Raw genomic sequence first — 15,673 nt, forward strand, 5'->3', positions numbered from 1 at the left:
TCAAAATGAAGACTTACTATGGAAATCACTGTGTACACCTAACCTGTATACACCTACACCTAACCTGTGCCCCTCTTAGTCAAGTTAGATGACCTGTGTCCCTCCAGCTACAGCTAGTTGTCTGAAGTCCTATATCTGTCTAACCAGTGCCCCTTCAGACTATCACCATACCAGAGCCAGTTCCATGTCTGCCATCTTCCATGTCTAACCTGAACACTTCCAGATCAGTAAAATGTCTGAAGACTTATATCTGTCTAACCTATGCCTCTTTAGGTTCAATTAAATAGGTGACATGTGCCTCTCCAGGTTTTGTACATGATACACAGCTGCAGCCTTGACAAATATTATTGTTTATGCTCCCTATATCTATATATATTATCAATTTTAAATTCTGTAATTCTTTTAAATATTCTGAGCTTACTCTACCAAGCTAAATAAAAATGGATAAATACACTTAACCAACAAAATTTCAAACAGTGATAAAATGCTCAATGTGTTAGTGGAATTCTTCTAATCCACAAGATATTAAAGCTGTATAAATACACATTTGCTTCTGTATCCCTGTATATATACCTGTGTACATCAGTGCATAGTTGTATATGCCTATGTATACTGATATATACACATGTATAGCTGTGTACCTGTATATACCTGTATGTACCAATATATACCTACATATACCTATGTACACCAGTATATACCTGTAGATACATATGTACACCTATCTATACCTATCTTTTATATAGCTAAACATACATGGGTATTCCAGTATATACTAGTGTATATCTGTTACATTTTGTACTTATCTTCACGTAATACAGAATTATCCTAGTTAATTAAGTCCTGATATTGAATGGTCCCTAGATACGGACGATGATTGAAGTACAAATGTACCAGTAGCTTGATATGAGTTTCTTAATCCAATCTTTGATCTTGTCTGCTAAATGTTCCTGCAATAATGTATATCATATGACAAGGAACCAAATGTTGAATGTCTTAAAACATGTACTACATGTAAACATTACTACAACTGATATCACATAGAACTACCTCAATGAATCCCTTTAGTTACAATTGTTGTTTATGATTAGGATTCCCCAGGTAGTATTTTTCGTATTTATGAATTCCATTGGTAATGATTTCTATGCTTTGGATCTCCATGGCGATGATTCCCATGACAACAATTCCCATGGTACTCATTCCCTTGGTAACTATTCCCATAGTAATAACCTGCACTAATGATTCCAGTGGCAACAACTCACAAGGTAATCATATTTTACCCTTCCTGCAGTTTTATTACTTGTTGCATATTAAAGAGAACATCTAACGCCTCATTGAAGGCATCACAAGATGACACAGCAGCCCTGTTTCTCATCACTCCCAACAGCCGGGGAGTGACCGGGAGCAGTGAAGCGCCGTATACCTTCTGAATGATTAGGATAAGACTTCATATTGTTATTGTGGCCGTTGCTGTCAGTATGATGATCAGAGTTGTCCCCCTTGGGCAGTGTGGAGCTGCTGTATTTCTTGCTGTTACTGTTGAGGCTGCTGAGGAACAGGTTCTGTACCTGTGTGTCAATTACACTGTTTTCCCGACTACGTGAATCAGACCTTTGTTTTTTCAAATCTGACAGAGTAATTGAAGGTGTTCCTGAAGGGTACCTGACCTTTGATCCTTGGCCAGGTTCTTCTTCACCTTCTTCGTTTATTTGTTGCTCCTCTTCTAAAGGTTCAGTCTTCTGCCGTAATGGTGGGCTCTGTTCTGACTTCCTTGTGAAACTGTGTCTTTTTGTTAACACTGGACCTCCCTGTGGACCTGACCCCTGTCCTGACTGCTGATTGGTTGTTGATTCTGGGGCAGAGGGTCTGTCTGCAGTTGAAGTTCGATGAACAGTTTTTGTTTCGTTAGGTGATTTCGATTTACTATTTCTGTGCTGTTGCCTGCGAATATCCATTGTATCTGAAATAATGCGCGAGTGCTCGACAGTGTCAGTGTTCCCATTGAGTGAAGTTTCCATGAAGGACTGGGGTTTACGCTTGTTGTCATCCACATCATCAATAATAAGCTGCACATCATCAATATTTGTTGAGGGAAGGTTTTCTTTTTCATCTTCCTACAATTTAAGTCAGAACCAACAGTTAGAGCATGTGACCATGTACAGTACATTACGACAATACAAATAGAAAAAAATGAGTTCACCATTTATCAAAATTAAAACATTCAACAATTCTGATAGTGTTGTTGTCCCTGAGTACCCTAGTTGTACCATAGATCTGATAGTGTTGTTGTCCCTAAGAACCCTAGTTGTACCATAGATCTGATAGTGTTGTTGTCCCTAAGAACCCTAGTTGTACCATAGATCTGATTGTGTTGTTGTCCCTGAGTACCCTAGTTAGCCATAGATCTGAGTTTGTACTTGTCCCAGCACCCTAGTTGTACCATAGATCTGATAGTGTTATTGTCCCTGAGTACCCTAGTTGTACCATGGATCTGATAGTGTTGTTGTCCCTAAGAGCCCTAGTTGTACCATGGATCTGATTGTGTTGTTTTCCCTAAGTACCCTAGTTTGCCATAGATCTGAGTGTGTTGTTGTCCCTAAGTACCCTAGTTGTACCATGGATCTGATTGTTTTGTTGTCCCTAAGTACCCTAGTTGTACCATAGATCTGAGTGTGTTGTTGTCCCTAAGTACCCTAGTTGTACCATAGATCTGATTGTGTTGTTGTCCCTAAGTACCCTAGTTGTACCATAGATCTGATTGTGTTGTTGTCCCTAAGTACCCTAGTTGTACCATAGATCTGATTGTGTTGTTGTCCCTAAGTACCCTAGTTGTACCATAGATCTGAGTGTGTTGTTGTCCCTAAGTACCCTAGTTGTACCATGGATCTGATAGTGTTGTTGTCCCTAAGAACCCTAGTTGTACCATGGATCTGATTGTGTTGTTGTCCCTAAGTACCCTAGTTGTACCATAGATCTGAGTGTGTTGTTGTCCCTAAGTACCCTAGTTGTACCATGGATCTGATTGTTTTGTTGTCCCTAAGTACCCTAGTTGTACCATAGATCTGAGTGTGTTGTTGTCCCTAAGTACCCTAGTTGTACCATAGATCTGATTGTGTTGTTGTCCCTAAGTACCCTAGTTGTACCGTGGATCTGATTGTGTTGTTGTCCCTAAGTACCCTAGTTGTACCATGGATCTGATAGTGTTGTTGTCCCTAAGTACCCTAGTTGTACCATGGATCTGATTGTGTTGTTGTCCCTAAGTACCCTAGTTGTACCGTGGATCTGATTGTGTTGTTGTCCCTAAGTACCCTAGTTTGCCATAGATCTGAGTGTGTACTTGTCCCTGCACCCTAGTTGTACCATAGATCTGATAGTGTTGTTGTCCCTAAGTACCCTAGTTGTACCATGAATCTGATAGTGTTGTTGTCCCTAAGAACCCTAGTTGTACCATAGATCTGATAGTGTTGTTGTCCCTAAGAACCCTAGTTGTACCATAGATCTGATTGTGTTGTTGTCCCTAAGTACCCTAGTTTGCCATAGATCTGAGTTTGTACTTGTCCCAGCACCCTAGTTGTACCATAGATCTGATAGTGTTATTGTGTTAGTTGTACCATGGATCTGATAGTGTTGTTGTACCCTAGTTGTACCATGGATCTGATTGTGTTGTTGTCCCTAAGTACCCTAGTTGTACCATAGATCTGATAGTGTTGTTGTCCCTAAGAACCCTAGTTGTACCATAGATCTGATTGTGTTGTTGTCCCTGAGTACCCTAGTTGTACCATAGATCCCAGCACCCTAGTTGTACCATAGATCTGATAGTGTTATTGTCCCTGAGTACCCTAGTTGTACCATGGATCTGATAGTGTTGTTGTCCCTAAGAACCCTAGTTGTACCATGGATCTGATTGTGTTGTTGTCCCTAAGTACCCTAGTTTGCCATAGATCTGAGTGTGTACTTGTCCCAGCACCCTAGTTGTACCATAGATCTGATAGTGTTATTGTCCCTGAGTACCCTAGTTGTACCATGGATCTGATAGTGTTGTTGTCCCTAAATACCCTAGTTGTACCATAGATCTGATAGTGTAGTTGTCCCTAAGTACCGTTGTTGTACCATAGATCTGATAGTGTTGTTGTCCCTGAGTACCCTAGTTGTATCATAGATCTGAGAGCATAGTTGTTCTAGCACCTAGTTATGACACACACTAATAGTGTAGTTTTTAACATTACCACAATATCCTCATCATTATCCTTCCTCCAGCCAAAGTGAAGTGCTTCCTCTTTGGCTTCTTTCATAAACAGCGGATTCTTCTCTCCACGCATGCTACTTCTCCTGATGGAGGCACTGCAACAGACAAAGAACAAGGTAAGAAAACTAATAAAATGATGAAGGGAGATAATCTGCAGACAAGGGGAGATTACCAACAAGACCACCTGAAAAAGTGCATGATTGAATTAGACATTCTAATCTACAGCTAATTTATGCAAAATTTGAACTCAATTAAAGTAAGAAATTATATGGGAAAGTCAATGCAACATTCTCTTTGAGGGCAAAATGAGTGAAAGATTTTATAACAAAATAATAACAATAATAAAAGAATTAAAGGAAAAACAGCATGTCAAAGGATGGTGAGAATGCGTGAGGAAAAGCAACATGTAACAGGAAAGGAAACTTTCACATATTGTATAAAAAATAGTTGTTAATTTGAATCAAAAAATGTAAAAACCTCATACACAATACTGACATATTAGAACATTGGACCAGCTTAGATGTTATGACATTAATACAACATTGGACCAGATCTAATGTTATAACATTAGTACAACATTGGACCAGTTCTAATGTTACAACATTAGTACAACATTGGACCAGATCTAATGTTATAACATTAGTACAACATTGGACCAGATCTAATGTTATAACATTAATACAACATTGGACCAGATCTAATGTTATAACATTAGTACAACATTGGACCAGATCTAATGTTATAACATTAGTACAACATTGGACCAGATCTAATGTTATAACATTAGTACAACATTGGACCAGATCTAATGTTATAACATTAGTACAACATTGGACCAGTTCTAATGTTATAACATTAGTACAACATTGGACCAGTTCTAATGTTATAACATTAGTACAACATTGGACCAGATCTAATGTTATAACATTAGTACAACATTGGACCAGTTCTAATGGTATGACATTAGTACAACATTGGACCAGTTCTAATGGTATGACATTAGTACAACATTGGATCAGTTCTAATGTTATAACATTAGTACATCATTGGACCACATCTAATGTTATAACATAAGTACAACATTGGACCAGATCTAATGTTATAACATTAGTACAACATTGGACCAGATCTAATGTTATAACATTAGTACAACATTGGACCAGATCTAATGTTATAACATTAGTACAACATTGGACCAGTTCTAATGTTATAACATTAGTACAACATTGGACCAGATCTAATGGTATGACATTAGTACAACATTGGACCAGTTCTAATGTTACAATATTAGTACAATTCTAGCTAGTGGACCATATCTATTTGTTAAATGCAACAAAATATAATGAACAAAAAGATAAAAGAAATACATGCACACAAAAGTATAGATTAAATATGAGTTGCTTTCTGACTGGTATAGCAAAATATTTATCTATAGGTATCAGACCTAGTATAACTGTACCTCTTACAGATTCCAAGAATATCTTTGTTAAAATTTGTTACATGAGAAATTGTTTCTCTTTTTTACATAATAATGTCTATATACTGGAAATCTAATTGCTATTTGATATATTACACATGAACTAGCATTGAATTTCATCTGATTTCTTACCTGCAACACCTATACCTTGTCATTCCCCAAACCGCATCCCTTTATTTATTTATAATTCTTACTTCCCAGGTGGCCTCCAGAAAGCGTATATGAAAATGTGTGGTTTTCATGTGTTTGAATGTGATAAGGAGACCTATAGAGGCTTCATTGTTTTAACATGTTCAATATTTCTCATAAAATTATCAAGTTGGCAGGTATCCCCACTACATCATTAAAGTGTGTAAGCTTGTAATGTAGGACTGTTTACAATAAGCAAAGAAACATAGGGTCTTTTTGTAGTGTACATGAATGCAATCAGTGCATGTTAATCATAGAGAGATTTGTGTACATTTTCCCTTCTATCACTAAATGTTACTTAGTTCATATCATCCTATTAAAATGCATTATCAAATACTAATGATCACAAAATAAACTACCTTCTTAAAGCTAAATAAATTTCAAATGTTTTGGGAACCCATATGGCATTGGAATGTTTACTTATCATGAAAAAAATTAACAAAAAAAAAAAAAAAAAAAATTATTATTGTTATATATTTTGTATATATAAATAAAACATGCAAGAATTTAGTATAAAACACTGATATATATAAAAATGTAATAACAAAAAACACAAAATCCCATTCTCAATAAATATGATACGTTAGTAACTTTGATAATGACAATCTTAAGCCGATTTCAATAACCCTAAAACCATGTATATTAATAATGAGCCAACCAGAACACTGCAAATCTATAGCTTAAGTATTCCACTAGGAGTTACTACCTGTGGTGCTGTTCTTGGGTCGTTCCCTTATGTCTGAAAGAAATAGCCCCTCTATTACATTATAAGAACACAGAAAAATGACATTTTGTTTTGTTGGCCCATAAATTGACTGTTTGATGTCTGATGTTTGATGTGGAGAAATCTAATTATCAACCAAAAGTAAAATAACAATCATTTTAAAAGTACTTGATTTTTAAAATTTTTTTTTGTACAAATCTACCCTTCATGTTTTTTTAATACATTTGTAACAATTTCTGCATACATGCCTATCTCTGTGCCTTGTGATAAGATGACAATGTTACAGAGATCAAGGGAGACAACCGATCATCATTGCCTGAAGAGATTTATCAGTATGGGTAGGATCAATATGATTATCTCTATTTTCCAGCTTTATGACACATTGGAGATCTAATATCCCATCAATGAGATCAATTACAGCTGCAAGCAGACACCACTACTAAGGTTTTATACAGAGAAACTCCATTCCATAACATTCTATAATCACTAAATCTTCTTTGCCAAACCAATTCAATCTTCAAAATTGCAATTTTATACCCCCCTTCAGTTTTCAACAATGGAGAGCATGGTAATCGTATACTTATGAATGATAGGGATACTTTAAATTAAAATGATACAATTAAAACATTGAAATATAATGTACTTACTTCAACATTGTTTAACCATGTTTAAATGAACATACAAGCATGGCAATGGATGTACATTGATCATTTAAAACAAAATTATGTAAAAGTTTTTATATTTTATAGAAACATGCAACAAAATTATAACAGGGAAACTAAATATAAAACACCAAAAACACATGCAAGAATCTGTTATCTAAAGTATTCTCTGCAAAACATCTTTAACAAAAAAAAAAAAAAAAATTTGCAAGACTTAAGTTTCTGTGGCAGGAAAGAGTTAATTGACAGAATAAACTAAACATGCATGCATGCATACTTCTAATATTTAAACTAAAATTGACAAAGTATTCAATTATGATCAGAAATGTCATTAATATTGCAAGCTGAAGGACACACCCTTATAATAAAACTTCCAACTTCCTACTTGTCTTCAGCTATCATCTACTTGATGTGAGATGTAGTCCAAACCGCCTGGGGTGAAGCATCCTTACTGACTAGCAATTACCTTAGATATTGCCATTTGACCTCTACAATTCCACAGAGTGCACATACAACCTAATTAAGTGGATGTTTTGACCTTTGACCCCACTGATGCCACCTTTAATCAATTTCTTCTTACATTGTGTTTTTGTCCCCCTTCTTATTTCTTTTTGGTTCTACAAACTATTCCAAGATTCTGAAAAAAATTACTTGTGCCGCATGTTATGTTTTCCCCTTATTGTATACAGTTGTAGACTTCATATTCATAAAATGATTAAAATCACACAATTGTTCAAAACCAATGTACTTAAACACTTCTTTTTCACCATGGTTTTTCACAGGACATGAATTGATATCTTTCTCCAGGAATCCTGAATTTCTAAAGGAGAAATTGGATTTAACATTTTGATGGTTTGGATGTGTTCAGTATCTATTTCTGAAACTATCAGACTAAAGCAGCTGGATGATCTTTTATACAAAACCTTGAAGCTAGTAGTCCATCTTCATGTGGCATGATATTTACAAAATCTAAATAAAAAATGATATATAGGGTTTGGTTTTGCAATGCAGTTCTTTGAATGATAATTAAAAAAAAATCACCTATACATTTGTAACAAAGTAAATGGAGACCAGTAATTAACATCTTCCTTAAATAACATGAGCAGATAAGTTCTAACATTATTTTTGAAGCCCTGAGATCAACTGTTTAAGTTATCCCATTAGGTTTTCCTAAATTATACATTCCCCTTTAGACAATCCCCTTTAGACAATCAATAGACATTGTGTTACATGCATTTTCTACACATGTACATGGTGCCAATATCTTAAGACATTACCAAATAACTTTGACCTTATTTACTGTGAATAAATACAGCTAGCACACAAAATCTTACATGGTATGTAATTATGTTTTTGTAGAATCAGGGATAAGACATCTTGTAACATTCACAGATACCTTAAAAAGAAAACCAAAAAATGAGGCACAGCCACAATGGGCTGGGTTGCGGGATTGTGATTTATATGTGGAATTTCTGAAAGATTCTTTAGTAGTTTCTGAGAAACTGTGATAACAACCAAAGAGAGGCAAAGGCTGCCATCTTGGATTTTCCACGACTAAGTTCCAAAGCTCGGAAAATCCAGAAAAATGTCCCCGAATGCATCCATAATAGGAGGTGCACATCTTCGACATATATATATATATATATATATAAACATCCTACAAAGTTTCAAGCTTCTATGTCAAAAACTCTAGGAGGAGTTGATTCTACAAAATTGGTAACCCTTTTCCCCATCTGCACTATGTGCAACCCTGCCAAAAAATACAACCCATCCACATTCACAGTAGTCTATTCACTTTCACAGTACACCCCAGTCACTTTCACAGCACAACCCATTCACTTTCACAGTACAACCCATTCACTTTGACAAAAAAAACATGAAAACTGCCTCAAACTGCTAGTCTGTTCATAACACATTAATAACTGTGGACCAAACACCAAAGTCTTGAAGGTGTATATCTCTGTCTACAAGAGTCGGACACATTGTGTATGGGTTCTTTTCTTGACAGTTGGTGTGAATACACACAGCAGTTATAGTGGCACATGTACAGCAATCAATGTCGTCAGGACATTTGTTTTGTATGTTCGACTTTAGGGTATTTATCCCTAGCTTAAATACTGGTCTGTCTGGTTAAAAGTCCAAATCCCCAGACCAATATATTGTAGCCAGTATCTATACAGGATTCTTTTCCCCTGAGCTGATCTGAGCTTGGCTGATAAGCACACAGACCATACTGAATCATCAGACACTCTATCACAACATCTTTCCTAGTCCAAGCAGTCCTGCTGGGACCAAGCGGGCCCTGGGGGCCTTAGAATTCTCTTTATCAGCCAAAGTTTGGGCACTAGCAAGAGGAAGACCATTGTAAAACCTATGATAATAATGCCTTTCCTATAACTGAGAATATGGGAAGATTCTATTCATACTGAAAATTGTCTTTAATATCTGAGTTTAAGTAAAAACTTGTTACAACCATGCATGTTTAACATATCTTTTTAAAGAAAATGGGTTTCAGTATAACATGTTTGACATCTATCATACTTATATCTTTGTAATACAGTATACCAGCCAGCAGAAGTCTCTACTAAATGAAATTATGGTAAAAGAATGGCAGCCTTATCCAATTTGATGTACATACTTAAATTACAACGACTAGCTCCATACAAACATCCAATCTGTCTATTTCCATAAATATACATAAAACTGGTTATATGTAATACTGATGTCTGTCTCACAGGTAACAACAACTAACAGAGAACTGGCAAGGCAAACTAAAGGAATCATTCACAAAGCAGTCCAATTATAGGAGTTATCTGCCCCTGTCTCAAGGGTAATCTCTATTGGTTCAAATAAAGCAGATTGTTCTGACTATAACTAAACACACATATACTGACTACTTTAGTTACTCAATGTATTAACAATAGTTACAGTTTTAATCTGACATGTATGAGAAAAACAAATTCATCTGAAAACTTTCTTTGATTGTTTTGATAAGTTCAGGATTTGAACTGCTTTGTTTGATGTTAAAAATGAACAGGAAAGGGCTTGACACCTCCAATCCAGTGTGGCAGTATAAACAGAATGGTCACTCTCCTTATTGTCTATTTCTCCTTTTTTTCATATTCTTTTAAAATGGTTTGTACATATCAGTCTGAAAGCCAACTGCTGACTTGAACAACATCAAATCTTACAACTTACATCAATTATTTTGAAAGTAAATGCACAAAAGAATACTTTCTCAATATATAGAGCTAAGTCCATGAATACCACCACCGCTGTAGGACTGTAGAGGCTGTACCTGTAGCTCAATGGCCTGTCTATATTGGTGTTTGATAAATATTACAAAAACTCTACTACCTTGCTTCCTACAAACTTAACTCTAAGTGACCTGCAATATATTTTCTTGTGAGCCATAAGGCATTTTAAATTCATGACACATGGTTCTAGTATCTTGCATTTATAAACTTCAATTTCAATAGAAGATTCTGATTTTTTTCCAAGAAAACTATGCATGTTTTGCTTACCTGACTGTATTTATCAAATGTACAACCAACGCTGTCTATATTGTCACTAAAGGGAGCAGAAAAAGTGGCCTTTATAGGCAGATGGTCTTTATATAGAGGTTACTCTACTGAAAGTAGTATTACACAGATACCCAAAATCAGTGGGCCTTATAGACAGGTATATAGGCTTGGCCTATATTGACAGGTATATGCTATATACAAATAACCTTTATTGACAGGTATTTGCAATAAAGAAATGGCCTTTATTGACAGGTATATGCTTTATAAAAATGGTCTTTATTGGCAGGTATATGCTTTATAGAAATGGCCTTTATTAAAAAGTATATGCTTTATAGAAATGGTCTTTATTGGCAGGTATATGCTTTATAGAAATGGTCTTTATTGGCAGGTATATGCTTTATAGAAATGGCCTTTATTAAAAGGTATATGCTTTATAGAAAAGGTCTTTATTGACAGGTATATGCTATTTATAGATGTCCTTTATTGACAGGTATATGCTATTTATAAATGTCCTTTATTGACAGGTATATGCTTTATAGAAATGGTCTTTACTGGCAGGTAAATGCTGTTTAGAGATGGTCTTTATTGACAGGTTAGATTGTACATAGCTTATTACTCTAAGTGTATATGTACACTATGATGATATATTATAGAAGAAACATTGACTTCCCATAAATTATCAAGCCAGTGACCTAGCAGATCTAATTTACAATAAATCCTTTTGTACAAAACTAGATGGAATAATTTGCTTGGTAAAAGAGATTTGATTGAATTACATCATGCCATTGAGCTGCAGGATATAGCAGGGTATGGGTAAATGATAAATGAGGGCCTCAGGTTAGGATGAACTTGCTTTAAGAAAACATGATATAATACAGGCTTCTTTTCTAATTAACCACATGAGATACTACTATCAATTAAGGTATTCATTACATTTGTCAGTCCATTTTTCATGAAAAGTTATTCATAGTTTTGTCTCAGTAATTAGAATATCTAATAACTATAGTAAAAGGCTTGAGATTTTGTTTTAGTGATAAAGAAAATGAATTCCCAATAGACTGCAGTTATTAAGGAATGAGACTGTCTCTATTGATCAGAGAACTGCTTGTTGACAGCTGTATCAACAGGCTGGTGTTTTACTTTCTTATTTAAGTGAACAAAAACACATAATGGGCTGTCATATTCAGAAAGGCAAGTTCATCCAAACCCGCGAGATGAGGGGGCAGACGAGGGGATACCTGTGTGGTTTGTCACTCAGAGAGGTACTGGAACTATATAATGATGCCGAACTATTAGAGAAGCTGAAAACAAAACACCAAAACCAAATTATTCAAGGGAGACTACTGGATTACACTAAAAAATACACAATAAACTATTATTTCCTATTTACAATTCAATTTTGTTATCTTTTCATCACATTAAACACCATTCATGTACAATAACACTTTCATCTTCTTAAAAACTTCCGTCACCTGCCACAATATTAAATAAATTTCCCTATACAATTACCCTTAACTTCCTATAGCAGAATCAAAATGGTATATGCTATTTAATGTATTCTTATAACATAATCTTTTATTTTCATTAATATTATTACATTTTCAAACATTCATTTATTATCATCATTGTTGTTCATATTGTTTCACACTAAAAGTTAAGTTCTCCAACTTTTTTGGAATCAAACCTCAACAAAAAGATGTTTACACTTGATGTCCAATAAATATCTGTTTTATTTGGATGTCTCTACAAAATAAATATCTGTTTTATTTGGATGTCTCTACAAAATAAATATAAGTTTTATTTGGATGTCTCTACACAATAAATATCTGTTTTATTTGGAAGTCTCTACACAATGAATATCTGTTTTATTTGGATGTCTCTACACAATAAATATCTGTTTTATTTGGATGTCTCTACACAATAAATATCTGTTTTATTTGGATGTCTATACACAATAAATATCTGTTTTATGATGTCTCTACACAATAAATATCTGTTTTATTTGGATGTCTCTACACAATAAATATCTGTTTTATTTGGATGTCTGTACACAATAAATATCTGTTTTATTTGGATGTCTGTACACAATAAATATCTGTTTTATTTGGATGTCTCTACACAATAAATATCTGTTTTATTTGGATGTCTCTACACAATAAATATCTGTTTTATTTGGATGTCTCTACACAATAAATATCTGTTTTATTTGGATGTCTCTACACAATAAATATCTGTTTTATTTGGATGTCTCTACACAATAAATATCTGTTTTATTTGGATGTCTCTACACAATGAATATCTGTTTTATTTGGATGTCTCTACACAATATCTGTTTTAATATCTGTTTTATTTGGATGTCTCTACACAATAAATATCTGTTTTATGGATGTCTCTACACAATAAATATCTGTTTTATTTGGATGTCTGTACACAATAAATATCTGTTTTATTTGGATGTCTCTACACAATAAATATCTGTTTTATTTGGATGTCTCTACACAATAAATATCTGTTTTATTTGGATGTCTCTATTTGGATGTCTCTACACAATAAATATCTGTTTTATTTGGATGTCTCTACACAATGAATATCTGTTTTATTTGGATGTCTCTACACAATAAATATCTGTTTTATTTGGATGTCTCTACACAATAAATATGGATGTTTTATATTTGGATGTCTCTACACAATAAATATCTGTTTTATTTGGATGTCTCTACACAATAAATATCTGTTTTATTTGGATGTCTCTACACAATAAATATCTGTTTTATTTGGATGTCTCTCTACACAATAAATATCTGTTTTATTTGGATGTCTCTACACAATAAATATCTGTTTTATTTGGATGTCTCTACACAATGAATATCTGTTTTATTTGGATGTCTCTACACAATAAATATCTGTCTACACAATAAATATCTGTTTTATTTGGATGTCTCTACACAATAAATATCTGTTTTATTTGGATGTCTCTACACAATGAATATCTGTTTTATTTGGATGTCTCTACACAATAAATATCTGTTTTATTTGGATGTCTCTACACAATAAATATCTGTTTTATTTGGATGTCTCTACACAATAAATATCTGTTTTATTTGGATGTCTACACAATAAATATCTGTTTTACTCTACACACAATACACAAAATATCTGTTTTATTTGGATGTCTCTACACAATAAATATCTGTTTTATTTGGATGTCTCTACACAATAAATATCTGTTTTATTTGGATGTCTCTACACAATAAATATCTGTTTTATTTGGATGTCTCTACACAATAAATATCAATAAATATCTGTTTTATTTGGATGTCTCTACACAATAAATATCTGTTTTATTTGGATGTCTCTACACAATGAATATCTGTTTTATTTGGATGTCTCTACACAATGAATATCTGTTTTATTTGGATGTCTCTACACAACAATATCTGTTTTAATGTCTCTACACAATAAATATCTGTTTTATTTGGATGTCTCTACACAATAAATATCTGTTTTATTTGGATGTCTCTACACAATAAATATCTGTTTTATTTGGATGTCTCTACACAATAAATATCTGTTTTATTTGGATGTCTCTACACAATGAATATCTGTTTTATTTGGATGTCTCTACACAATAAATATCTGTTTTATTTGGATGTCTCTACACAATAAATATCTGTTTTATTTGGATGTCTCTACACAATAAATATCTGTTTTATTTGGATGTCTCTACACAATGAATATCTGTTTTATTTGGATGTCTCTACACAATAAATATCTGTTTTATTTGGATGTCTCTACACAATAAATATCTGTTTTATTTGATTTACACAATAAATATCTGTTTTATTTGGATGGATGTCTCTACACAATAAATATCTGTTTTATTTGGATGTCTCTACACAATGAATATCTGTTTTATTTGGATGTCTCTACACAATAAATATCTGTTTTATTTGGATGTCTCTACACAATAAATATCTGTTTTATTTTGATGTCTCTACACAATAAATATCTGTTTTATTTGGATGTCTCTACACAATAAATATCTGTTTTATTTGGATGTCTCTACACAATGAATATCTGTTTTATTTGGATGTCTCTACACAATAAATATCTGTTTTATTTGGATGTCTCTACACAATAAATATCTGTTTTATTTGGATGTCTCTACACAATAAATATCTGTTTTATTTGGATGTCTCTACACAATGAATATCTGTTTTATTTGGATGTCTCTACACAATAAATATCTGTTTTATGATGTCTCTACACAATGAATATCTGTTTTATTTGGATGTCTCTACACAATAAATATCTGTTTTATTTGGATGTCTCTACACAATAGATATCTGTTTTATTTGGATGTCTCTACACAATAAATATCTGTTTTATTTGGATGTCTCTACACAATAAATATCTGTTTTATTTGGATGTCTCTACACAATAAATATCTGTTTTATTTGGATGTCTCTACACAATAAATATGTTTTATTTGGATGTCTCCACACAATAAATATCTGTTTTATTTGGATGTCTCTACACAATAAATATCTGTTTTATTTTGATGTCACTACAAAATAAATATCTGTTTTATTTTGATACACATTCTAAAAATAGTAAAACAAACTTCTGACTCATCAGCAGATCAATAAAACTTATTTTAACACAAAATCTAAATGTAAAACTGGTTTCTTCTGACACAAACTCTTAAGTAAAAAACTGGTTTATTTTTAAACAAATTCTAAGTGTATAACTGGGTTTTTTTCTGATACAAACTCTAGGTATAAAACTGCTTTATTTTGACAATGATTCTACAATATGATATGTTGATTTATTTGAAAAAAAAAAACAAAA

General features: G+C 33.4%; 1 protein-coding gene across 1 annotated transcript in view; it reads right to left on the reverse strand.

Annotated features, from left to right (window-relative positions):
- Positions 1 to 1,343: 1,343 nt before the first annotated feature.
- LOC132559813 (protein phosphatase 1 regulatory subunit 16A-like) overlaps positions 1,344 to 15,673 on the reverse strand; it is a 42,385-nt gene continuing 28,055 nt past the window's right edge. The window contains exons 10-13 of the mRNA XM_060224443.1: positions 12,061 to 12,123; positions 6,619 to 6,651; positions 4,227 to 4,341; positions 1,344 to 2,114 (exon numbers count right to left, since the gene is read on the reverse strand). Of these exons, the coding sequence (XP_060080426.1) occupies positions 1,344 to 2,114; positions 4,227 to 4,341; positions 6,619 to 6,651; positions 12,061 to 12,123 (982 nt within the window). The remainder of the gene's footprint in view (positions 2,115 to 4,226; positions 4,342 to 6,618; positions 6,652 to 12,060; positions 12,124 to 15,673) is intronic.

This window comes from Ylistrum balloti, unplaced genomic scaffold (assembly GCF_031769215.1).
Source record: "Ylistrum balloti isolate Yb309-2 unplaced genomic scaffold, AGI_CSIRO_Ybal_v1 Utg369664, whole genome shotgun sequence".
Taxonomy (NCBI): Eukaryota; Metazoa; Mollusca; class Bivalvia; order Pectinida; family Pectinidae; genus Ylistrum; species Ylistrum balloti.